The sequence below is a fragment of the Alligator mississippiensis genome, chromosome 6 (assembly GCF_030867095.1).
Source record: "Alligator mississippiensis isolate rAllMis1 chromosome 6, rAllMis1, whole genome shotgun sequence".
NCBI lineage: Eukaryota > Metazoa > Chordata > Crocodylia > Alligatoridae > Alligator > Alligator mississippiensis.
This window is the reverse complement of record NC_081829.1, coordinates 9,035,628-9,063,124: the sequence shown is the minus strand read 5'-3', so window position 1 is coordinate 9,063,124 and position 27,497 is coordinate 9,035,628. Positions and strand designations below refer to the sequence as shown.

Genomic DNA, 27,497 nt, shown 5'->3' with positions numbered 1-27,497 from the left:
GACATTTTGCATTGAATTCACTGTCATTTGATTTCTGAATATTCAGCTATTTTTAAATATTTTGAATGGTAAATCATCATAGATTAGACTCTTTTCTTTGAATTGTATGTTTTAATGGTTGGGATTCTTTTACAGTAATTTGCATTTCCTGTTGCAGCCATTTCACTAACTTAGAAATCTGAGATTTCTCATGAAGACTGAAACCTGAATTCAAAGCAGTCTTCAGTGGACGGTTTTAACTTGCTGCAAAACACTATTTTCCCATTGTGACCAATTTCAATGCACCACAGGACTACAAAAATCACACCTATATCATTTAACAGTTTAAAAGTTGCCCACTTCAATGACTTCTGCTATCTGCCTGCTTTAGTTAATGCAATACTTAGCCCATAATTTGCTTTAGTTTCACTGAACCATCAGGTTTCTGAAACTGATGTTTCATTTTCAGATCCTCACCTACCCAAAATCATAAAATACGTTCTTTAGATATCAATGGTGTCTTTGCCCTATGCACCTTAGAGTCCTGCTACACATTCAAATTAAAGCTAGATAGAAACCAGCTATAAAGTTGTTATACATTTTCAAACACCAACTTTGAAGCAGGTTGGCTCATTTTATAGCTCAATGGACATTTTTATGGCATGATAATTACTTTGTATGTGTGGCCAGTCCAAATTTATTACACGTTTAACCAGCTAATCCAGGGACAGGCAATTATTTCAGCTGGAGGGCTGCTTAATGAGTTTTGATGATCTGTCAAGGGCCACAAGTATAGCCCTGCCCCTTGATGGGTGCCCCATCCCCTGGTTGCCATCTTGGGACCAGAAGTCCCACCCCTTAGCCCCTTGCCACTGGAATTCCCTCCCCTTGCCGCAGAAGTACTGCTTCGGGGGGGAGGGTTATCTTGAAACTAGAAAAAAACCCAAACAAATCACATGCTTAAAAAATAAAAGAAAGAAAGAAAGAAAATCAAACATCTACTATAACTTATTTTTATTTTTAAAAAAATACTTTTTCCTTATTTGTGTGTGTTTGCATAGTGTATCTAGAGGTGACTGCATAATAGCTCAAAATACAGCCTTACTCTTGTATACTGCGTGTGGGGGGTATGGGGGTATATGGTTGAGGAGTGGATGTGTGTGGGGTGTGTGGGTAGTGTAGGGGAGGACGAAGGGTAAGTGGTTGGGGTGGGGGTGTGCAGGAGGGTATGCATGTGTACAGGGTTATGATAGGGGTGTGGAAGCTGTAGGAGGCTGTTGATGTGTTTAGGGGTATGGGGTTATGGAAGTGTGTGGGTGTGTTTAAGGGTATGGTGGAGGGTGGGGGCGTGAGTCCTTCAAGTCCCTGGAGTGAGAGAGTCCCTGGAGCTGCATGTGGTGGCAGCAAGTGGGTCCAGCCCCACCCGGCCCAATAGTGTCCTGTCCCAGTCCCCAGCTGCATGTGGTGGCCGCGTTCAGGGCCAGCCCTACCCAGCCCCATAACATGCAGCTCCTGTGCTTCTGCCCGAGTCCCTAGCCACACACAGTGGCAGCATGCTGGGTCAGCCCCACTGTCCCCATAACATGTAGCTCCCACACTCCTGCCCGAGTCCCTGGTCACAAGTGGTGGCAGCATGCAGGGTTAGCTCAGTCCAGTCCCACAATGCTCCCCCCTGGGTCCCCAGCTGCACCTGGCAGCAGGGTGTGGGGCCAGCCCCACAGCAGCAGTTCCCACCCAAGTCCCGGGCTGCATGTGGTGGTAGCATGTGGGGCCAGCCTGATCCAGACCCATAGCATGCAGCCCCTGTGCTCCTACAGCATGCAGGGCCACCCCAGTCCAGCTTCCCATGCTCCTGCCCTATTTCCCCCAGTGGGAGTCCTTGGTTCCCGCCTAGTGGGGCCCGTACCCAAACTCCCAGTCATGCAGGCAGTGAGGGCTGGAAACAGCCTCGTGGTGGCCAGGTAAAAGCCTCTGCCAGGCAGAAGCTTCTAGTCTCTATTGCCCCTAGCTCGGGGCTGGGGGTAGGTCAGGCCAGGTTGGGAGTGGAGAGGCAGCTGCTTAACAACCAGAGCTGCACGCCCTGCATGAAGACACTAGTTTTCAGAGTGGCACTGAGGACCAGGGCTTATGGAGGGGCCCCGCAGACCAGATGAAATTGCCTGGTGGGCTGGATTCGGCCCACAGGCCATGTTTTGCCTGCTCCTGAGCTAACTGCATGATAATTTATTCCGCATGTGTGGCCGATCCAAATTTATTGTCTGATTAACCAGTTAATTCTGTAATATATTTAACATGAGGAAGGGGCCTCTTTTTATTTTTTATATATATATATATATATATATATATATATATGAATGAATAAGTGGCAACACTGATTGCTCAGTGGTACTGCAATTCTTAGCACTCCCAGCATTTGTCCAGAACGTACATAGGAATCTAACGGAAGATCTAATAACTAGTTAATATAAGATCAACTACACTCCATTAATTCATGGTAAAACTAGCCATAGAGCTGCTCTTGATAGAAGAAATGGTATGGGAAAGCACAGCAATAGAAAAAATGGTCTCGCACAACTCCTGCATTCAGGGACACTGAAAAAACGGAGGTAGCAACGTAGTGCATTGTCTGCTGGACTAGAGTGGGGATTTAAAGACCTGCTCCTAATTCCCAAGTCTGTGACTGATCTAGTATGAAAAATGGAAAGGCATGCCATGCCATCTCTCAATGGCTGTTTTCCCTCCTCTTTTGCCTACTTAAACTGAAAGCTCTTCAAGGCAGGAATGTTCTTCCTGTATGTCATATGCACAGCATATTGGTAGGGACTCCAATATACCATATTTACCTGAATTGGAGTCAGGCCCCCAGTAATCAATGTCTATACATGAAAAGAATATGCATGGAAATCTATAGCATATTTATATAATCTAATTATTGGAAGTCATCTTAAATTAGTCTCCCTACTACAGCAGTGGGGAAAGCAGCAACAGGAGAGGCAAACAGCAGGTAAGCTACCCCTTGCCCCCTGACACGTGCCTACCACCCGTACCACCCCCCTCCCCCAGCCATTTGCCTCTATTCCCCTCCCCACCCCCCTTACCCTCAGTTGTGGCTCTGGCTTCAGCTCCACTCTGGCCCAGAGCACACAGCACACAGTAGTTCCAGCCTCTGCCTGGCCAGGTAGCAGCAGCGGCAGCCCCAGGCCCACATTAGAACCAGGGCCAGAGCCACCATGTACTTTGTGCTCCAGACAATAGCAAGGACCCTTGTAAGTGGCAGTGGGGGACATGGCAGGGTGGGGCAGCAGTTGCATCTACAATTCTAACCCTGAATCAGGGTCAGGGCAAAAGCCAAAAGCTGCAGCTACAGCTGCCAGCCCCCTCCCCCTCTTCTTAAATTCATGAGGGGCTTCCCCACACCTCCATGTACAGTGGAGAAAAAACCCTCATCTTGGATTTGAGTAAATATGACAATATTGACAAATGGGAGGGTTGTACTGATGCTGTAGCCAGGATGGTCCAGGATATGAGGGGGAAGGGTTTTCATGGGTGATACTTTTTTGGACTAATTGCATGTTTGGTGTAGATTTACAAAAGCTTTCAAATGCAGTTCAAAGTAATTTTTCAGTGCTTTCTCATAGTGGCTATTCCTATTATGAGAAACATGAAGCACATGAAGTAAACTGAAAGTTGATCACTGTCCAATTAAATAGTGTACATTCTGATAGTTAAAAAGGAGTCATGACTTCCAAAATTCATTAAAAGGTAATTAAAAAAAAAGTTTTAATTGTACCAGCACAGATTTGCAACCAGCTGTACAGTACTTATGCTTTTTAAACTAACTGGTAGAGAGTGTGTACTCCTGCACCTCGTGACAGAACAGTCTCAAGAGGGGATTTTCCTGAAGCTCCTAAATGGTTACATCCTTTCTGCAATTATACCGAGCACCAAAATGGAAGGAAATAGTGGGGGGGAGGAAGGAAGAAAGCCATCAGTGACTGTCTTTAGGAGGTGGGAAGGAGGGAGGAAGGGGGTAAATCAACATTTGCTCTGCTTCAGTACTTAAGCAGCAGGAAGCCTATAAAGAGTCAGTGGAACACAGTGCTGCTATTCTCTTGAAAATGGTCAGCTCTCCAGCAGTGCTGCTGCTCCAGTACAGATAACATTGGTTATAAAACAGTAATCTAATTGCCCCTTTAAACTAGTAAGAGTATGCAAAGTATTATATCTTTGGATTTTTGAAAGACTGCAACCATCCATGTAACATATTTGTTTTGGATCTTGTGTCGGTAAAATCTGCAGTGTTTTTAGCATGCTCCTACAGGAGTAGTGCTCACAGTTTTAACCCTGCAGCCCAAATGAATGGCGTTGAGCCCTGTGCCACCTCTGCCTAGCCAGGACCAAGCTCTGCGACCCCACTCTGCGCCCCCATGCACAAGGAGTGGGGCCTGTACTGTCCTGTGTGCCCAATCCAGCAGTCCGAGCCATGGCCTGTGGGGCTCTGGGCAAATCGATGGAGGGTCCCGGGGGCCAGATGATACGACACCAGGGACTGGATCGGGCCCACGGGCCAGAGGTTGAGCACCCTTTCCCTAAAGTAATGCAACAATATCAACAGCCATTTTGAAATTTTCAGTTAAAGTGTCCCTTCAGTAGCCCAAGTGCATTACACACATATTGTTCTGTAACAGTTAAAAATAATTTTCTACTTACCCTTTATCTCTTTGGTGAATTTTACCCGATGAGAATCAGTCAGAGGCCTTGGTTGTTCATCAATGTTATGAATGTCGAGAACTTCACACATGAACTGAATTACTGGTTGTGCTTTATAGAAGGCAGTGGCAGAAACTAGAGAGAGGAAAAAAACCCATCAAGGAAAGAAACCTCCATTTCAAAAAGATGAACAAATCAAGCAAATTAACTGTCTAAGGCCAAAGTGAGCACCAAGTGCATATTTTGCAGCCTTCAAGTTTTCCAAAAACAGGTGAGAAAGTCATGACACTTCAATCTTAGACAATATAGGCAATCTTAGGCAATATAGAGAGTCTCATCAGGATTTTAGAGGATGTTCCAGAGACAAGCTAATGCTACTGTGGAAGTGGTGGAATTTCAAGTGACTCTTGTTTCCCCTCCCAACAGATTCTGCCCGTAGCAAAAATAAATCGCTCATGCTGGCAAGATAATTCAGCATGACAAGATATGTCAAGTGCAGCATGAATGTGTACCCAAGATATTGCAGGAAAACAAGGTTAATTGTGCAGAACTGAAAGGGTTATTTTCCCAGGATTACTGCTTCTCTTCACAAAAGCAGACTTGAAATGAATGAACTCGTAATTCAAAAGCCTGACAACAAATTTAGGCACACTCAAAATCCAGCCATGAGTTCCATTTTTTGAAGAAGAGGTGGGGTGTAAGTCATCGCTCCCTGAAGTTTTTTCAAGTTTTTCACGTGAGGTTTAACTGTAGTGAAATGAACAGTACTAGCAATACCCAGTGGCTAAAATCTATACCTATGCCCCCACCTGACACAGTTCCAAGCTTTGCACTGGATGAGTCCTGTCGACAACTGCTTCTCTTGCATTGCTTCATCAGCACATCTGAATTCTAACCTGGCAAGTTCCACAAGCCTCAGCTCCAGCCCTATAATTTTATATGTAGTAATCACCTTATGTTGATGTGCGTCACCTAACTCAGGTCTCCAGAAGTAAACGAGCATTCGAAGTCCTTTAACTCTGAACTAGTAAGGGAAGCTGTCGACAAACTTAACAGTAAAAATTTAACTTGTGGTTTCTGGAAGCATCTTATTTCTGCCAGGGCAGTTTTAAAGTATAAGTGAAAAGCTTAGAACAATATTCACATGTAACCAAGTGCTATTAGAGACATCGATGTCTACATAATTGCCAGTACTTAGACATAATCAATACAGAGAAACCACCACAGGCATTGAAAAGTTTTGCAATATAGTAAACTGTGGTTGTTTCACTGCTCCAACTGGGCTATATTTAACAGCAAATTACCCAGTAGTGACAATTATCGGGAGCTGTTAATTGGGGAGGTGGTGAAGTGGGGGTGTGCCACACTAGCACGGATTTGGAACAAGAGTGAATGAAGTCACAGAGACTCGTTATCCCACAGGGGAAATTAACCAGTTTATTGCATAAAACTAAGGTTCAACACAGGTCGGGTGCAGAAATTGCATCAGTTTTTTATTAATTTATTATACAGAAATATTACGGTTGTAGCGCTTAGCTTTCTTTACAAGGTTAGGAAAGTCAGAATTCAGGCTGCTTGTGCAACATTAACTTGCAGCGCTATGTATATCTATGATCTGCATGTATGAAATAATCGTCCATTCCCACCCACACAGCAACCTCCTCCTGTGCATGCAAAATTGCAACCAAGTTTGTTTTTTTAAGTTTCAAGGAACTGAACACTGGCTCTTAAAGGTGGCATCAAGTAACCTTCAGATAAAAGCAGAGCTTGCAGTTTTGTAATTAACAGCTTCACATTCGCCCAAAACAGAGTGGAGTCAAACAACACACTTCAAGCTTTTAAACAGCAAAAATAATTTGACCTAGAAGTAGCTATGTATAAAGATACTGACTCCGATGCACCAAACACACCGAATCTCCACACAAATACAACAAAACATTCTTCAGACATGCGTCACCCCAGCAGGCCGCCAACTTCTGATGACGCATTCTAGCTAACGCCTACGAACCTCGATTACTGAATGAACTAAATAGCTTACGCCCCCCAACAACAACCAATTCAAGGCTTTGGTTGCCACAGCAACAAAAATTGTAAAGTAGATAGGAACAGATATTTTGAAGGCCACCTTTTATGAGTTAAGTAAATCACAACAAACTCCAATGATTTGATTGCAGCTCTAAGTTTGGAGGTCTCAAACAAAACAAAATGCAACAAAAACCCCCTAAAACTCCCATACTGTGGTATTAAAACCCCTAAATACTGTTTCTGTTTAGGGATTTCATTTTAATGCAACTCATTTTGTGGCCTATAGACTGCAGGTCTCGTCTAGAAATGAATAATTTCTGCCGAGAGGACAAAAACCAAATCTGGTTAAAATAATTTTTCGGTGGTGCTATGCAAAACCTGGTTCATAAAAAGCAACAAAATACAGAGCGGTGTCAAAGCAGACTGAGATGTTTCATCTCAAAAAAGGAACAGCCTCATTTCATTATGCAGTATATATACTGCTATGAGAATTAACTAGCATTAGTAAGATTTTTTACTTTGTTTTTCCAACAGCTCAGTGAGAACAAACACTGTTAAAAGGTAAAGGGTTTAGCAGCATTAACTACATGTACATTAGACTACCCTTCCTTGGGACAGAACTACATTAACTACATGTACAACAGACTACTCTTCCTTGGGACAGAAGTATATGCCTCCTCCATCCGCAGGAAAACTAGTTTTTGATCTACTTCATTATCTAAGAAGGTCAGTATGGAAGAGCATTACACTTATGTATTCCCCCCATAAAAGCTCAGAATACTCTGCTCCATTGTAGACTGCTTGCCTTAATAGTAATAGCCTGACTAATGGGAAAAAAATTCAGGAGAACTTTATAAAATATGTCTTGTATTGGAGACAAGCATGATATGGATTTAATTAGACTCAAAGCCTTAGATGGTAACTTCTCAGTTAACAGCCCCTTTCCTTGAACTAATCAGTAACATACAAACAGGAGCTTTGGAGCCTGAAGAGAACTCTAACCTAAAAGCATAGGTACCATTTAATAGTGGGTACATTTATCCCACAGTCCTCAAAGCGAATGACACTTATGTAAAGACTGCGTACTCTTCCCATCATGATTTTGTCATCAGAATAGCCAGAAAGAAAAACTTCTTCATAGAAACAAAGCTTATTACTATATCATCAGCTGCAAAATTTCTGCTTGAATTTGTCTGAAGCACATTACAATAATAGTTACCAAGGTAAGTAGTATGGGCCTTAATGTGTATCCAAGCTACCCTGAATGCTGTCTCTACTTTCCCATTTAAGGCTACCTTCTTAATGGGAATAAGACATCTACCAAAGTGACCCTGCCTCTAGCCTAATAAAATACCTGTAGCAAAAGGAATTTCTCTCTGCTAGCCTAGTATTGTGACTAACAACCTATCGAAGCATAGCTGTGATCACATCTTTTTTCCTTTTTTAATTTGCATACCCAGTTAGGGGGAAGGGGGGGGAACTGTCAAAGCTTTGCAATCACTTTAAAAATATACTTGAAGCATCTTGGTACAACCCTAGTTATACTGCTCTTATGAAATCAATATCATAATTAAGTGCAAGAAATAAAGGTGCTATTTTAAGTCATGGTTTCCTTGTACTGTTCAGCTGATAAAACAAAAAGTTAACATTATGTATGGTTAACAAAAATCCGAACACACAGCTCTACTCTTGAAGCACAGAGCATCATCTAAGAATAGTCACAGTCTAGGTCAAACTCTTTAGCACCACCCCCACACACGTACTTAGCTATCTTCCCTGCTGACCCATGGCTCCACTGTTCAAATGCAATGCAACTGCTGTGATGCAAGACGCATCTTTAAATATAAGCAGAGACCTCCTGAAATGGTTTATCTAGGGCAGCACTCAAAAGAGAGAAAGCACTGGGATTGTACGTACAAAAATATATGTTGCTTAATAGTATAAAATGCAGTAGCCTTTCTATTTGGAACGCTGTCAGAGCATGTGGTTCACCCCTACTCTGAATACGTTGCAGCAATCATGTCTGGAGTTTGAGGAGTTGCAAGTCTTCAGCACAGATGACACAAAGATGTTTATACGACATGCTGAAAAACTGGCAGATATGGCTTGCAAAGTATTGTCAGGATTTTACAGCACCAGCCATTTTCATCCAGATGCAAGAACAAGAAAAGAGCATCCTCCGTAAAAATGATCTGGTTTCACATCCCTGAGATGTCAGTCTGTGCTGAAGAACAGTTCTGATTAGCCACAGAATGCAAATCTGAACCAGACTGATGCAAACAAACAATCGTGATCCCTTCATCTGTACTTGATAGACTAGATCAGACATGACAGCTTTTTATTTGCACTGAAGTTATAAGGTGGCATACTTTAAAGTGGTTTGTCTATGTATTGACAGCATTTTCCCACACACCCACAAAAAACACTCTTCTCTAGAGGAAGCGTCTAGCACACCATAATTAACACTTCATTCCTCAGGCAACTTTTCTTTGGCCAAGTGCTTACTTGATGGAAAATCCAGACTTCTCAATGCTAAGGATTTCTAAGTCATCCTTGCAACCAGAGCTGGAAAACTGGCTTAACCAACTCTAACAGAATAGAGCCCGATATTCCTAAATTTAGAGCTGAATGCATTTTTAATGACAAGGAACATTTTATGGCTGAAAAAAATCACAAAGATGAGAAGTAAACCTGGATTATTTGTGACAAGCTGATAATGAAAGGTTACTGAATCTTCAAACTGAGCTTACAATATTATAAAGGTTGCTTCTCAATGAGCCAAACAGGATGATGTATTTTGCAGCAAACCTAAATTTAAAATGGATAAATTGAAGTAAATGAAAACAAAAAGCCTGTGTTTTGTTAGAGGACATGCCAAAATATTTTAGGAAATCCAGTTTACAGGTAAAAGTTGAATTGATTTGTACTTTACATAAAAGTTAAACTTAGGAGCTGGCCTTTCCACAACTGTATCTTTCTGTTCATCACGTAACAGCTGCTTGTACTATTTTCTTTCTTACTGAAACTCAGACATGTAGAAACCAAGTGGTTGAAAGACTGCAGCCATTTTTATTCCTGGAGATATCCCTCTCCTCCCGTTACTTACCATCAATATTAAGCATCATTTTCCACATGGCAGGCCGCACAGATTGATGGAATCCAAACCATACTTCCCTGCCCCCTCCCAAAGGGTGATCATAGCCTTCTGGAGCAGAGAAAAAGGAGCGGCCCACAGGGGTATACCTATAAAAAAAAAGGTTTCCATCGGTATGACAATGCTTTCCACATAAGCTTGTTAAGCCTTCTACAGGAAGGAGTATTTTAGAAAATATTGTTGTACAGAGTTTGTATATATGGTGATAAAAAAGGGATTTTAGGGTGTTCTTTGCAGTACTTTCACATTTAGCCATAAACATGCATTACAATTTTTGAAAGTAGTAATGCTCTTCAAAACCCCTAAGTTAAAGATCTGAGAAGATTTAATTTCAGTAAAGCACAATTTTGGTTAAAGCACAAATGAAGATTTGCAGGATTCTTCTATAGAACAGTGCCTGGTGTGTGCTAGATGTAACCTTTGGTATGCTTTTATACTAACAGGAATTTGGGTATGTTTTACCAGCTTGTGGGTTTTTACTTCATCTTGCTACCTTGGACAGTAGGAAGTGGCATAAACAAAAAGCTGGGAAAATTCTGTCTGTAGTTGTGTTACAAACTCCCAAGATACGTTAGCATAAAGGTCATTAGATCTCACATTGTTCTGAAATGTGGGTCACTTGAAAAAATTCAGTTCCTTAAAGCTACAAGATCATTTTAGCAAGTTACAGATCTGTCTGTACTAATGTATTTTATACTGTGTAAAAAAAATGCCCATCTCAAATGATTACTCAAACTTTTTATTTTTTTAAGCGACTCACAATGCCCAAATAAAGACAAATATATATATCTACGTTAATTCAACCTCATCTGAAATTTCAGGGTTAAAAGGAAGGGAAAACAGACGCTGTTAAAGAAAACTATACTAAGTTATTTACCCAAAAACTGAGCAGAAAGATTTACCTTTGTAAAAGGTGCTGCTGAATTAAAAAGAAAGCCAAAAGCCTTCAGCTACTGCACACAACATTACATGATACATGGCACAACATAAGCAGAATGCACAGAGATGGCATTTGAGATTATTCTGTATCATTAATTTTCTGCTTCAAGAGAAATGACTTGGAGAACTTGGCAGAAGTGTCTGATGGTTCCTGAACTTTTCTGAGAACACCCCTTTGGATATTACCTGTTGGGGCCTGAGCGCTTTACATGGCTACACACCTATAGATAACAAGTTCTATTCTCTAATGAAATGGGCTACTGGGAAGGAGTGGCTTAAATTTCCTCTGGTCATGTCTGTGGAAGTATGGAGGCATCCCAAATGGGATACAGCAGACAAAGAGACAGACGGCAGGGAGACAGGGAACAGATTAGAGACCTACTTCATGGAGGGTAGGTGTCGTAGCACCACATCGACAGCATGTACAGGGTTAGTGCTGATCGGTTTGTCTAGTTCCAGAGGCTCAGGCAAGGTCCTTCCCGTCAAAACTTCATGCAGCAAGTGCCAGCTCACCCGAGAAACAAACTTTATTGACACCTTGAAGGGACGATCTTTTCCACCTTCTCCTGGTAACGTTACATCCAAATCCACCTGGCGAAGGTTGAGATGTGAAAGGAGGACAAAAACAAGACAAAAAGGCTTTACTTCTACATCCCACTGTTTCTTCTTTTAACCTGCTAGCCTGACCCACCTGTCTACGACTGTCAACCCATGTAAAGATCTCAAGTCAGAAATCAGGACAAAAACATTTTTGTGTGTATTATTAGGCAGGCAAAGATGGGAAAGAAAAATACTTCTAACTTTCGCCGACCTAGTTTATAAGAAAACAAAGCTTTACAGCTCTTGGAATCAAGCCTGTAAAACAGAATTCAAAGTCATGCTAAGGCTTGCATTTAACCTACATAGATGAACAACCCTTAAAAAAAAAAAACAACACCCCATGGCGCTCTGTCTACCAGAATAACTCTCCCCTACTTACTGTAACACCATTTTGCTGGCTCCCCAACAAGGGGGGGGGGGGGGTGGAGAAGGGAAGGAAGGGGGAAAAAAAATGTATGTTTTTACATTCCTATATTGTCAGTTATAAAATTCCTGTAGACCCTCCATCTCCTGGCAGCCTATACTACTGATCATGGCTTCCCAAGAGATCAGCAGCAGCATATCTGAATTCCACCTATATTCAAATTCATTTTTCCATGCAGTTACGTTTTTCATAATAGAGTCATATATATATATATATGCAAGTCATATTAAGCATGCATATTATTTTTATATATAATAATATAATATATAAAATATGGCTAGATTGTTATGAAAAATGTAACTGCGTAGAAAAATGAATATGAATTTTGAATATACATGAAATACACACACACACAAATGCAGGGGGCACATGCCCCTCATGCCTCCCCTGGAGGTGCACACAGCGGCAGGAACCAACCCCCTTCTGCACACCCCTGAGCCCCACAAACAAGCTGCCTGTCTGTGGCTGTCCCATACCGGCTGGGTAGCACCTGCCCCTGCTCCAGTCCCAGTCCTTCTCTCACCATGGGGGCCTAAATCTGACCCCATTCCCACCCCCAACAGACTTACCAGCCAGAGACTGTTTTCCAAGCTGCCAGGTTGCATATCTGCCATTGGATTGGTATCAGCCAATATGGTTGGTTAATAATTAGCCATTGGTATCAGTCAAAAAAAAACAAACAAACCTTTAAATCGGTGCACCCCTAGTAAGCAGGGCAATGCTACCCAGCTCAGAAGGCTTCCAAAGGGTCCTGAAATTTGGCAACAGGGGAGCAGCAATTAACACTGCCACAACTCCCCTGGCACCAAACTTTCAGAACTGTGGGTGCCCCGGGGGCTGGATGACATGCCTCCAGGGGCTGGGGAGTTGAGCACCTCCACGCTCTCTAGAGTATATTTTGTAAAGCAAGCATTTGGCATGAGATCTCACTGAAGAAAAGTACTTTTAATTTTAAATATTTGCTAAGGAGATGACTTCTGTTTGCTGCATATATAAATGTAGGGTTCGTACTTTCATTATTTCTGATCTTAACTACAGAATATTCTTGTAAGAAGCTGTGTTTGTCTTAATAGAAAAGAAACAAACTGTCTTACCCCAGTAGTTGCAACAGGGAGTGGATTGGCTGTATAAAGGCTTCTTTTCCCATCATAAACTGGTCTGCGGTCCCCAAATATGGTCACTTTAAAATGCTGCACCATTGAGTCCACCACCTCCCTGAAAAAGCAGGTTGTAAGATGTCAAAATTTACAATTAAAGAGCTTTGAAAGAAAAAAGCATCACTGGGAACTAATTTCATACAATTTATACATTCTGCTGAGAATGTTTCTATAAGTTTATAGAGAGTATTTGTGCTATACTGACATGATATTGAAAAAGATGCTTCTAGTAATTCACCTAAAACACTTAATGAAATGGTGAAGGATAAGCAAAGTAATCAGCAACACAGTTTAAATAGGCAAAAATAGTCTGCACTACAACAGGGCCTCAGAATCAAGACACCGTTATGCTAGATCCTATACAAAGAGAGAATTAAATGTTCCTCTAAGCACACAAACTAAGAAGTTACTTATTTAATCTTAGGAGTGGTGGTTATGTCTAGTTCATGGAAACAGCATGGTTTTAACAAAGGCAAATACAATTCTAATCTGTCTGGCTTCCAAAAATGCTAAATATTGCCAACTCCAGTTTTACTGCAAAACCATGAACTTTAGTTAAACTTGAGTCCCCAAAAACAACTTACAAGATACAATTATATTGATCAAATCTGAGTATAGTAGTCACAGTTTATTCTAATTTTCTTTAATATTGTCAATGTCTGAAAAGAAAAGATACAAAATAACCTACTACATGCACTGAAGAAGCACAAGAAAGCCACCATCAGAGAAGCATTTCCAAGAATCTTTTTTTATCCCTTACGAACTGCAAGCAAACAGTAATTACATAAGGAGCCAAGAAGACTTTCCATCTTTTACAATCCATCTGACTGGGGTGGGCATCAAGTTGTTTTTGAAACATTTATCTTTTCAATGGCCTTGCAGCTGCTTTATACTTGATGAAACAGCACTTTCATAAGCTATAGAAACTTAACCTTTCTGTTTGTGTTGCAGTAGAAACCAGAACCCTTTTTGCAACCCTACATAAGTTTACTAATATGTCTTTTCCTGAATGCATAATGTTAACCCAAACTATTTTAAGCAATTGAGATACTTTGCCCTCCCCTTTAAGCAACACTGATAGCAGTAGTTTCATATCTAATTTTGAAGTTGGAGAAAGTACTTCTTTGAGAAAATTAAACAGTCTCTGCACTGCAGTCTCTCTACTTCAGTGGTTTCTGTAAGATTCAAATCTTTCATAAAAGACTATTAAAAATGTGCACGTCAGGGAAGAAAGCGCTGTAAGAAAACCTTTTAAGTATCCTGTTACTCTGCATTCTGTTCTTGCACATTTCAATCACGGTAATTTTGTCCAAAAAACCCTCCCAACATTTTGGTGTGTTGCCACCTCACTCCCCCAACATTGCCTGTCAAACATGCAATGCTAATGACTTCAATAAGTTTCAATTTAAAGCCTGTGACAAAAACTGAACAATAGAGATAAAGATAATGACCAAGGAAGTTTATAGAAAGGGGAAGAGAAAAGGCTAGTTCTGGTGAAAAGGCAGTGAAATGGTTTGTTTTTTTTATCCTACCAGCTTCTAACTGCAACTCTGCTCCACTTAAATTCTCAGTACAGAAAAGATCGAAGTGAAGCAATGATCATGTGTCTCATTGTATTGTAAAATGAAAAGTGGTAAAGAATAATGCGTCAAAAGGAGGGTAGAAGAAAAACAAAAGAGAGGGAACATTAGTTCATGTACATCCAAATGTAACATGCATCTACATCTAAAAATAATTCAAGTTAAAACATGGTGTGAATTTAAAGCATGATACCTATTCTTAAATAGCTTCCTTAGTGGATTATGTTAAACATTAAAAAAGCACTCTTAATTCCAGAATAAGAGCATCCACACAGTATTTTGTAACTGCTATTCTGGAATAACTCCATGTGTAAAAAAGCCCATCATTTTATTAGTCTAAAGCAGGGGTTTACAACATTTTTGGGCAGAGTGCCAAAAACACCTGCACCCTTTACTCAGAAGACATTGGCATGCCTGGGACTGATAGCAGGGGAGCTGTGAGGGGCCTGAACCTTGTTGTGACAGCGCAACTGAGGACCCCTTCCCCACCATCTGCCCTGAGGCGCGCATACACCCGTGGCCAGCAACAAGCCGGGCAAGGGCTCTGCAGACCCCAGTGCAGCTGCTTGCAGCCTCCCCATTGCCTGCTGCGAGCAACCCGGGCTCCATGGTGGGTAGTAGGGGCTTGCCTAGAGGCCAGACTGGCTGTGGCAGGCAGCCGGGAGGCTGCACTGGGGACCGTGGTCATGGCCTGGCTTATTGCTGGCAGCAGGTAGACGCGAGCCTTGGGGCAAACAATGGGAAAGGGGCTGGGGCTATACTGCCACAAAGATCAGGCCCCTTGAGGCTCCCCACTGCCTGCACAAAAAATGCATGTACCCACCGCCAGCAACAAGCCAGGCTGGGGCTCCATGGACTCCGGCGCAGCAGCTTGCAGCTTCCCGGCTGCCTGCCACAGCTGGCCAGGCTCTAGACAGGCCACTGCCATCCATCACGGATCCCAGGCTGCTGGCAGCAGCAGGATGAAGGCTGCAAGCAGCTGCACTGGGGTCCACAGAACCCCATCCCAACTTGATACTGGTGGCAGGTGCCCACGTGCCTTTGGGTGGCTGAGATGACCTGCGAGAGGCCCAATCCTTGTTGCGGCAGCACAGGCCCAGCCCCTTTCCCATGCTCTGGCACATGTGCTTGGGGTTGCTGACCCATGGTCTACAGTATTCCTATCTGGAAGAGAAAAAAAAATCCAAAGACAGCTCTTTAAATAAAAAAAAAAAAAAGAAGCATTTTGGTATAACTAGTTGCAGTCTCTCTACACTTTCTGCAGCCAACTGTTTGCCTAACTGCATACCTGTTCTACAAGCACTTTTATTGGGCTCGTGACAATCTGTAGTATTCACGGTACATAAAAACTACTGTTGCAGTCTTTAACTACTCTTTGTCACTTTTTTTTTTTGTACACACTTCCCTGGGAAGAATAAATTAGATATTTTTAAACACCAACTTTAGACTCCTACTACAAACAAAACAATGTGAACACAGGATCTACGCAAAGCTCTCAGATTTCATGCTCTAGTTTACAGTAGGATTTGCAGTAATTTAGCATTCCACTTGATCGTGAAGTTCATAAAACAACATAAAACTTGAACCTGTTACATAGGATTGTCAAAACTTGACCATAAAGACAACTTTTTGGTCAGAACTGCTGTTTGTAAGGAGTCAAACCAGCTGACTTTTTCCTGTTACTAACATGGAAGCAAAGCATTTGGAAGACAACAAACTCGATTCTTTACTGGCTCAGCAAAATTGCTGACTGAATTCGAGTTCAAGAATCTTCCTGAATGTGTAAGAAGATGAATTCCTAAGTGCATCTTACTAGACCTAAACTGCATCACAAACATACAGACATAGTCTTTACCCCTACAAGGTAAGATAAGATATTCAACTGATATGTTATGATTTAACCATAGGAAAGTACAGGCTGAATTCACATGGTTAACATGAAGTCTGTGGTTTAAAACTAATATGGTACTGGAATTTCTCCATGCAAGTTCAGGAGTTTTATTGCACTAACTTACAGTGGGAGAAGTGTGCCTCTGTTTATCAAGTCATCTCCTTGCCTTTAAATCCCTCCTCAAAGCACTTGGCAGTCTCTAAAATTTACCATTGCTCAACCTATAGTTGCCTACTCAGAGCTTCGGGGCTAGACATCAGATAATTTGCCTGTGCTTAAACCAGGTCATTAAATTATGGACTCTGTTCCATGTCATTTATATGTAAAGCAGCAGACACTTATCTTGGTATGCAAGAGTTGCGAATGCTGACAAACCAGTTGCATCTTAGTCTGAGTGATAGTTCATAAATCATGGGTAGCACACGTCTGAACTACTCCACCTTCACCACCATATCAGGTACTCTACGTCAGCACTCTTTTCTATAAATATAAAATATGGAAATAAAAAAGGATTTGACCATACTATCAGCTACTTAAAATGCTTTCCCAAACTCTAATTTATTATTACACTAAAACTGCATTAAGGCTGCAAAAATCAAGCATTTAAGGTAGGAAATAACAGAGCTCAGGTTGCATTTGCAATCTTAATTTATGTATTCATAATGTGCATGAATTACACAAAACAGTCTAAATACACTGTATTATTACTACTACTTCTACACCATGCTTTGCCCAAGTAGTGCCTGCTCTTCTTCCCTCTCCCCCCAGCCCTATTCTTAGGCTCTCTTTCTCCATCTACTTCTCTCTCTTCCTCCCACTCCTGTTTTGATTCACATGCAGAGGGAACAAGATGGATCCTTCCTCTATACTGCCTAGGAGCCACCCAAAGGAAAATAGAGAGCACGAGACGGGTTCCAAGCTCTGCATTCCAGTTCCTGGCACAATGCAGCTGGGAGTAGCCAATATGGGGAAAGTCCTGAGACCATGAAGTCCCGTAACTACAGCATGCTTAGTTTTGTCGGGACAGCACATATACGGAGCTATAAAAAGGAGAAGATACGTGCGCTACCTAGTCAGCACCGGGAGCTGTTGGAGGCTGAAGCACACAGACCATGACAGAAACTGTGGATCTGGCTAGGACAGAATTTAGCAAGTCTCTAGAGCAGCTTTTATCAACCCATGGGTTGAGAAAAGTGGATCAGAAGAATATATGAAAGGGTCACAAACAAACTTTAAAAATGGATCAACAAATTTAAAAAATGGATTCTCCTTTAAAATGAGACAAACATGGGAAACTGGGTTTCTCCTTGCAGGCTGACACAGTCCCAGCCTATAAGAGGCTGCTTAGGGCCCCATGCCCCACACACTGGAGGGTTCAGGCCTCAGGCAGGAGGCAGCAGGTTGAGAGTGAGGGGCACCAGCAGGCCTAGGAGGCTGTTTTCTACTTAAACTATTTACTGGGTTGGGACTGGCCAACGTTGGCAAGTGGGTCCTGGTATAAAAAAGGTTGAGAACCACTGATCTAGTGAACACACAGAACTGTCTTACATCCTGGCCAAATCTGAGTGGATTTTCATAAGAATGGCAAAGGCACATCCATAGCAAAGCAGCAGCCAGCTCCCTGCCAAATCCCACATCCTAATTCAGAACATGGGAGCAAAACATTTTAAATAACATGTCTCACAAATGTATCATGGGCAAAACAATTCTTTCCAAGGCAAGTATTGGCAATGTTTTGGGTGGGGGGAGCTGGAATGACCCAGCTTGTGCTGGAGATGGGCAGGCATTAGAACCTGGCTGCTGCCGCTATTCCTTCCCACCATTCACCTGTAGCACAGTACAAAAGCCCTCCCCTGAGCTGGAGCCCACGACACCTGACTGCAGGGCACAGGGACAGCTCACTTGCACCTGAGCCCCAGGGGGCCGAGTACGGCCAAGCGCAGAGAGAGCCTACTGCCACAGAAGGCTGCCACAGGCACAGCTCCGGGGGTCAGATGGAAAGGCTCTACTGACCTCTGCTCTATGTATTCTTGGAAATGCATAAACTGTTTGGGCTGAAGTTTAAAATCAGCCCAAGACAGAAATCCAGTGCTAAAATACTTCAGCCCTAACCTTTGTCATATCTTAGCACAGGGTGGAAATTATGTGGGCCCGTGGGCCACACAGGCAGTTTTATGGAGTTGTAGGCTGGACACCACCACCCGCCTTGCAACAGCCTGGAGCCTGTGTGCCCTGCAGCTCCTCCCTGTCACCAGCATCCAGCAGCAGCCGAGTGCACAGCCCTGGTCCCAGCCTGGACTCACCCCAGCAGGAGTGCACTAGCTCTCAGCCAACCAGGACCCACATACACAGTCCTGACCCCAACTCTGACCTGCCCCACCCCTGCTCTGGCCTGGCCTGCCCACAATAAGCAGCAGTGGCAGCCAGGAAGAAGCTGCTGCTGGACACTGAGGGGGGTGGTAGGGTTGGAAGCAGCTGCCAGCTCCTCACCACTGCCACAACCTTCTTGGTTCAGCCACCTGGTGCCTGTTCCCCAGCTGTCCTGTGGTTCCTCTCCACTGCCACTGCTGTCCTGCTGGGCAGCCCAGAGGCGGTGCTGGGGGCAGCAGCAACCACAGTGGAGAGGAGCTGCACAGCAGCCTGGGCACCGGCTCTGGGCGGCTGCAGCAAAGGAGAGGCGGCCACTTTTCCCCTGTGCCCAGCAGCAGCTTCTGCCCAGCCACAGCGGCTGCTCATCATGGGTGGGCAGGTCTGGAGTGGTCAGAGGGCGGCCCAGGGCTGGCCTGTGTGCGCAGGTCCCAGCCGGTCTGCTCTAGTCGGGGCAGGTCTGGAGCAGGTATGGGGCAGGCCAGGGCCAGGTAGTGCACACAGGTACCTGCCAGTCTCCCTGGGACTGGGGGCGAGCTGCAGCCAAAAGGAGCTGCCACCGCCACCTGGGCTGTCAAGAAACAGAGTCCCGCCGTGGAGCTGCCCCAGTCCTGCTGTACATTTGGGGGTGGCAGTAGGGATAAGTAAATAGGGTAAAAATAGGGAAAAGAAAATAGAAAACACTCCCATAAGTTTCTTTGAGATCTGTACTGTTTCATCTAGGTAATGTACATACAGAATTGAGGATGCAAATCTATTCTTCCTGCACCACGGATCAAACAGCACTTGGGCCAGGCAGGACCAAGGGACCCACCATGAGCTGGGCAAAATCCATTTGCAGGCCTATGATCTGTATTTCAACCCACCCTTGCCTTAGCAGTTATCAGACACTGATACCAAGGGTCTTCAAGATGATCTTGTAAGGTGGTGCTACCTACTCCAGCTATAATCTCAGATGAGTAGTTTAAAAAAACAAACCAAAACTTTTCTCAACCCCTCTCAACCATGGGCAGAAAACTTTAACACACACACAACAAAACTATAATGAACAATCAATACAACAGAAGCTCTGATAAGAACCTGACGTGTAGTAACAATCATTAAGTGACACCACGCTAAAAATGCGAACAAGAATAAGAAAGAGGACAGGGTTCTGTTTTTTCAAGGTGATTTATTAAGATATTACTTCAAAACAGTTGATATCAAGTTGTGTGCGATTTTCACACAGCTGTAAACTTCCCCACCTTTTAAGGGAGAGTTAAGTAGACACAGTGTCCCTCGCAGCTTTTGGCAAACTAGCATTTATTAACGTCCAGGCTTCCACCAAATTACAAGAAGCTAAAACCAATCTTTTTCAGTAATCAGAAATGTGATCAGGAGAGTCAGCACAGATGAGTTAATATTTCTGTTGAGTCCTCCAGATGATGATTCCATAATCTTTGGGTACCTGATAGAACAGTACCCAAGTAATCTGCAGTTCACAAGCTTAGTGTGTGAGTTTTCAAAATAAAACCCAATTTTGGCAATTTATTATACTGACCTTTTAAATAGCTTAGATATTATAGAACACCTCTTAGTGTATTATCCAAATGCATCTTGAAACCATTCATCTGAAATGGGAACTAATGGCCAAGTAGTATTATGAGAACCCAATACGATACACAGCAGGAAGAGGGACAGATTTGCATGCTCCATACTGTATGTACAATACTTAGATGAAACAGCACAGATTTCAAAGACATTTATGGGTGTGTTTTCTATTTTCTTTTCTCTATGAAGGCCAGCTGCAAAAGTTAATTTGCTCTGTACCCAGTGCTTCCCATATGGTGAATCAACTGCATAAGACACTAATGAGAAAAGTCTCCCTCTTTCCTGTCTTCTCTTCGAGGGTGAATGGTTTTTACTGAAATACGAGGAGCAGGGAAAAAGAACAAGCTTTCATAAAATAATTTATTCTTTTTATTGGCACATTTTGGACCAAGCTAATTTTCTGAACTCCAGAGGCGTAGCTTGTTCCAAAAATTCAAGACATTAAGAACAAGATATGCAAATTCTGCATATAAAAACACTGTTAGAAGTATGTCAAGGCTGCAAAGCCAATTCCACAACAGTTAAGAACTGTTCAGTGCCAGAATTAAAGTTTCCTGTGCAAACCAGCTACTGAGTTCTTGATTGCAGCCTGGACACTTCTAACTTTTTAAGAGGGGAAAATCACTTTCAGTTTTTATTGTTTAAAAAAAAGATCTCAACTAAAACCAAATTCTATTATAAAAAGGCATACTGACCAGGACCCGTGCCATCGAGCAGAGCCGAATCCTTTGGATCCACAGCACAGACCTCTACCACTTTACTTCTGGAGTAACTGGCAGCTTATGTGGACCAATCATTAGACACTAAACCAGTGAGTTCCAGAGCCACCTCCCCTGGTGCTTCCACATGAGCGCACACATGCGGTACGTGGCACTGCAGACCTGTCTGGCACTGCACACATGCGATACACATGGAAGTGTTCCTGGCACTACTAATTTACAGCACAGGAGGAAAGGGGTTGACTATTGGTGATCCTAGTGTCAGAAAAAACCCCACGCCTAAAAAAAGGAAGCAGGGTAGAGTGTGCACGAGTGCGTGCCATAGTGCACGTACTTGGGTGTTCCCTAGGGACAAGTAGCAGCAACACATATTGTGCGACTTAGGTTTATTCCCAGGGAAATGCACATTCCCACTTGTGAGGGTGTGTCATCTGATAGCAAAGACATAGTCTATAATCCTGGGCCCAATTCTAGAGGGCTTCAACCCTTAAACCAGGTCCACTAGTATTCTCCCTCCCAGTCTGCTCCTTTCTGTCCTTATTTTCCTTAGTCCACTCTAAGACATCCCCATCCCACTGTTTCTCTGGACTCCAGGCCAGTTCCTTTATTCCTTTTGCCTGGGTTCCAACAGGGGAAGTGACCAAAGCGCAGAAGAGGCGTCTATGTTTAATACTGGTGCCCCACACAACAGCTAGTCTGAGCCCTGGGAAGAACTGCAAAGAAATATCCCACTGATCTCTTCTAACCCTCAGTTGGAGCATGCTCAAGACACAACCAACCTGCAGGGAACTTAACTGTCAGCTTTGTAACAAATCTCAGAGTCAAGTGTCATTTTATAACCATTTCACTGAGCCAAATCTAGGTAAATGTTCAAGAGAAAGGCCCTCCCAGCTACACATTTTTCTGCACCAATCTACAGAGGTACTACATTTTCTTAAATGACGAGAATTTAATGTTGGCAAAAAAAGTAATTTTCCCATACCTTAATCTCAAGTGGCTGAAATTTAAAAAATATCTAGAGTCTTTGCAGGGCTTGAAAAATTTTACTCCAAGCAGTTAAGAGATCAGTAAAATTATAAGCAACCAAAGGCAGGGTCTTATAATGGGAAATTAGATTAACTACAGATATTGCAACCAATACACACAACCTACATAAAATGCACAAGTAGACTTTCACAAGGAAATGGAGCATTGTTAAACTATATGCTTAACTTGCAGATGACGTACAGTAAGAACTTATTTCTGTGTATATATAACAAGCCTAAAATGGGATTGAATTTTATATCCAGTGATTCAGCATTTTAAAATAAAAATTACCTAACATGAGAAAAGCCCAACCAATGAAGTCCATTAAAGTTTACTTGCCTAAGCATGTGTAAAAGTCAGCACAATCAGTGCAGTGATTTCACATCCCCAAAGCAAAACCAAACCCTAGCTTCTGTCTTTTAGTTTCTACATAAGTAAGCAGTGAACTGTGGTTGATTTTAATGTCAGCTACAGAGTAGATGTCGCACATTTGTGTGGGGGAAATTCTGAACTGAGTTCTGAACGGTCCAGGCGAGATCAGATAAAAGCTTGTTCTAGACTGAGAGAAAAGCAAGTTTTTTCTCCATCTAACCATAAACCTCGAAATCGGACCACCAGGGGATTTAACTGACCCAGTCATGCAGTAAATACTGTGAAAACAAAAGGGGGTTGAAAAAAAGGAAAACCTCAGATATGCCTGAAAGAGTGCAGACTGAATTCTGAATAACTTCAGCTATTACTAAGTTGGCTGAACAAGAATGAGAGTTCAATGAGAAAAAAAATATTGTTTGGCTCACATCAGATATTTATTGTGAATCTTAGTGCCATGTATTAGTGAAAAAAGGTTTTAACATACCCCTCTAGGATTGTCTTGAAATTATTCGTATTTGAAAGTATTTTAAGAAATAAGTGCAAGAAACATGGCATGTTTACTTTAAGACACAATGGACTTTAAAAGTTGCTGTTTGTTCTCCACAGAGTTAAGCAAATGTAACATCTTCCTGGAGCCTGCTGACCGATTATTCAGCCCCAGTATTAATGACACACATATTATCTGAATACCCAAGTGGATGGAAGGAGAAAATTTCTGTTTAATCCAACTCTGGGGGAACATGAAAAAGGAATGACTGAATTCTCAACAAGCATTTTCTTGTAAAGCTTTTCATTATTTAAATTTACTCTTCTATTGCTTAACTATGTCAATATCATTTAATAGTAAGACACCTTTTGTGAATGACTTACCTGTTAACCCTCCGAGGACACTTATCTGGTTTAATATCCACCTCATAGAGGTAGACATCAATCTTTGGGATTTCAACTTGGAAGCAGTTGGCCAGCAATTTAATGGGCTTGCCCATGGTGCCATAGCCAGGCCGTCTGGGCACCATGAGCAGGGGCTGTGCCCCGACGGGTCCTGCCAAGGAAACAATTAATACAGATTAGAACCTGAACACAAGGCATTAAAATATATGTTGAAAAAATATTTCACGACACTGTAGCAAGGTTAAAATGCACACAACAACTCATTTACATTTGCAAGGATGCGGAACAGGTTTAAAACACGAGTCCTGGCTCACATGGACCACAGCACAGACCAGTTAAGCAATAAAGCCTGAAAGGGAGATCAAAGACTGCTGAGAACTTGAAACATATAAGCTTGTAATAAGTGGGAAAGACATACAGAGAATAGAAAGGTTAGAAAATAATACAGAAAGGGACAACACTGGAAAAGACAGAATCAGACCAATCAGACTGGGGCCTTGCAACTGTCCAACTGGATTCTTGAAAACTTTCAACTTCCTCCAAGGGGCAAAATGTTTAGCCTCAAGTGATCTGAAACTTGGGATGGGACAAAAGCCTTGGAGCGTATAAGGCAAGGTTCTTTGAGTAGTTGTGATATTTTTTATTAGACCAACTCTGGACTTTGAAAAAAGTTCTTAGCAAGCTTTCGGGCACAGTCACCCTTCTTCAGACGTCCGAAAGCTTGCTAAGAACTTTTTTTTTCCGAACTCCTCAGTTGGCCTAATAAAAGATATCACATCTACTCAAAGAACCTTGCCTGCCTGTCTTTAGACCAAACTGCTACAGCCAAAAACCCAACGACTTAGAGTAAGTTCTCTCTCAACTTCATCACCAGATGATCTGCCTTTCTAACCCCACCCCAGAGAAAGAGGTGAAAATATAACTCTTACAACTGCTGTGAATAAAATGGGATTTTCTTAGCGAGTCAACAAGAGAATCCATTTTCTTTTATTTGCATCACTATGGAAAGTCCAAAAAAGTCTGTGTAAAGACCACCCTAGAGGTAACGCGCAGAGGTGCACTGGAAATCGCAGGATGGTCCATGCGTGCCAAGACCCGTGTATTTTAGTCACTGGCACCGTAGAATGCACAAGCAGTAACAGCATAAGGGATACGATCTTGGAAGGCAGAGATTATCCATTTTCAGCCAGCTGAGCTGAACAAATAAACACTAAATGCGCCAGCTGCAAGGTAGCTGCACTTGCCAAAGCTCATTGACCCAGAAGAGGAAGGAGTGTAGCTGAAGAGTTGTTAAGGATGTCTAGGTGTTCAAGACTGAACAACTTCAGTACTACAGCAACTGTGGGAATTAATTTTATAAAAATCAAGCACAAGGTGTTGGGGGAAGAGGGGAGTAGAGAAAGTGGGGCCTAAACCTGTACAAATCTCTCTCCAACTGTTCTACCATTTTAAAAGTTAACATGTCGCCTAGCTGTACACATTAGACTAGGATGCTCACCACAGGAATTGGGTTAGATATACTATGCGTAAAAACTAAGCATACATTTTAATACTAAGCATGTCAATTTCTGAAAAATTATATTGAGAATCTTTCCTTGCAAATATAGCTCTTTCCTGTCAAGAAACAGACTATAAAACTAATTGTACTTTGAGATGCTTTGGAGTTTTTAAAATTACTCATCATACAAATGTCATGATTTGCAGAGCATTGATGAAGTTGGTTAAAACTCTCCGCTGAGCTCCTACTCAGTGACGCAGGCTGCACAGTTCCTGCCCACACATTTTTACATAGGAGTTAAAATGTCAGAGCTGGGGAAAAACTATATTCAAAAGGCGAATAACCTTATAGAAAGCCCTCCAGGGAAGATCATTTCCTTACATCAGGTGAACTGGGTAACGAGAAAATTAAGGAATTTTTGCAATATAGAAACTTTGTATAGTAAAATGTGCCTGACTGCACGGATAACCAAAACCAAAACCAGTGCTGTAGGAAACCTGAATACAAGACAAAGGAAAAGTACAAAAACAGGAAACATCACAGAGTCTTCATACAGATTAAGCTTGTGCAAAACAGTTCTCAGGATCTCTGTGTTCTCTTCAACATCAAATACATTGTTTGAATAGTTTGACACCACAACCATAGAAACAGCTCTATAAATTAACTGTTCCAGAAATATTTTAGCATTGCAGATATCAGCAAAACTAAAAGGTAGCTACTACCAAGCGCCCAAGCTGACTCAATATATTAACACATAATTACATATTACCATATTACATTATGGTAAATTCATATATGTATGAAATACTAATGCAGATAGAATTAGAACCTTGCACCTTTAACAGTATTCCTGTCCAGTTTCCCTACATGAAAACTAAATTCAAGTGATATTTTTTGTTAAAACCCAGTAAGCGGACCAGGAAGAGCCAGCCTAATGCGATTTTTTCTTAACTAAATTTAAGCCCTGTATGCAAGAGGAAGAACAAAAAAAAATATAAATGGCTAGCCTCCCTGCAAGCAGGAGCAGGGAGTCCAGGGGCTTTTCTTGTTTTTGTTTATTTTCTTAAAGGGCCGGATCTGGGGCAGGTGGGGCACCCATAGGGTGGGGCATCAGGGGGTTCATGCAGAGCCCCCCATGTAGTGTGGGGCAGTGGGGGGGCAGCAGGGGTCCCCCCATGGTCCCCTCCCCCCTCCCCACACACACTTACCAGTTCAGAGTCCACCTGGCTCCCTGGTGCAGCCACCGGGGATTGCCCAAATGATCAAGCTCTCCGAATCTTTTGTGAAGATTCAGAGAGCTTCGAATAAATTTGGACCTTTTAATTGGTGCCCTGATTCGATTCAGATTTGGAGATTTGGCCACCAAATCGGGCTGAATCTCCTCCAAATCGAATCACCACCCAAAGCATCGCAGAGCCCTACTAAATGATCACTTTTCAGGAGCAAGGAAAGTAACGAGGGAGTCTCCCACAGAGCTCTGCCGGGCCCAATTTTTCTTCAATATTAAAAAAAAATGGAAAAATGAATGTTCAGTGAAGTCAGTAAGTTTGCAGCTGAGACTAAATTATTCTGGGCAGTTCAACCCCAAGCCGATGGTGAGGAACTGCAGAAAGATCTCACAAAACTAAGCAGGTGGGCAAAAAAGTGGTAGAAAAGTTTCAGTGTTGGCAAGTACAAATACATGAGGACAAATAACCTCAAATTATAATTTACAATGCTAGGCTTGGAACTAGCCATTTCAACTCAGGAAAGACTTTGAGCCAATTGTTTGTGATCTGCAATGACTCCAATGTGCAGCAGCAACAAAAAAGCCAAAGGTCAAAAAGGCTGGGTATCATTAAAAAGGGAATTGAAAACAAAAATGAAAAACAATCATGCCACTATATAAATCTATGGCGCATCCACATCTTATATACTTTGCTCAATTCTGGTCTCCACATCTCAAAAAGGACGTGGTAGAATTAAAAAAGGCACAGAGAAGGGCAACCAAGTTTATCAGGATGGAGCAGCTATACACCAGAAGAGACTGAAATGACTAGGACTCTCCGGTTTGGGAAGGAGAAAGCTGAGCGAAAAGATAATATAAGGTTATCAAATCATGAAGAGTATCAATAAAGTGAAAAGAAAACTGTTATTCACCAAATCCCAGAATACTAGAACTATGAGGTATCTACTGAAATGAACAGGAGACCGGTTTAACACAAAACTACACATTGCATAAAAGGAAACACTTATGCAATGAGTAATTCGCTTGCGGAACTCACTGTCACTGGAGGCTGTTGCAACAAATATTATAACCAGGCTCAAAAAGGGATTAGGCAAATTCATGGAGGACAAGCCCAATAATAGCGATTAAAGAGATATTCTTCCACTAAAGCATCTACTGTTGCCACTGTCAGAAACAGGATATTGGGCTAGACAACCCACTGGTCTGCCTCTGCATGGCACACCTTATGACTCTTTGAAAACACCACAAGTGTAAGGAAGAACCTGTGACTAATAAGTGAATAAGAACAGAGGTTGCAGAGTTGCAAACTCAGACTATTGCGACTCTCCTTAAAATAACTGTAGACAA

The 27,497-nt window shown here is 42.3% G+C and overlaps 1 protein-coding gene across 2 annotated transcripts in view; it reads right to left on the bottom strand.

The window, feature by feature from the left end:
* Positions 1 to 27,497, bottom strand: part of LOC102577396 (protein argonaute-3) — a 64,571-nt gene that overhangs the window by 26,576 nt on the left and 10,498 nt on the right. The window contains exons 2-6 of one of the 2 annotated variants that reach the window (XM_006269877.4): positions 23,404 to 23,575; positions 12,926 to 13,046; positions 11,190 to 11,398; positions 9,821 to 9,957; positions 4,690 to 4,824 (exon numbers count right to left, since the gene is read on the bottom strand). In XM_006269877.4, the coding sequence (XP_006269939.3) occupies positions 4,690 to 4,824; positions 9,821 to 9,957; positions 11,190 to 11,398; positions 12,926 to 13,046; positions 23,404 to 23,575 (774 nt within the window). Of the gene's footprint in view, positions 1 to 4,689; positions 4,825 to 9,820; positions 9,958 to 11,189; positions 11,399 to 12,925; positions 13,047 to 13,676; positions 13,787 to 23,403; positions 23,576 to 27,497 lie in introns of those variants that run through there. The other variant, XM_019488261.2, reaches the window with a different exon arrangement.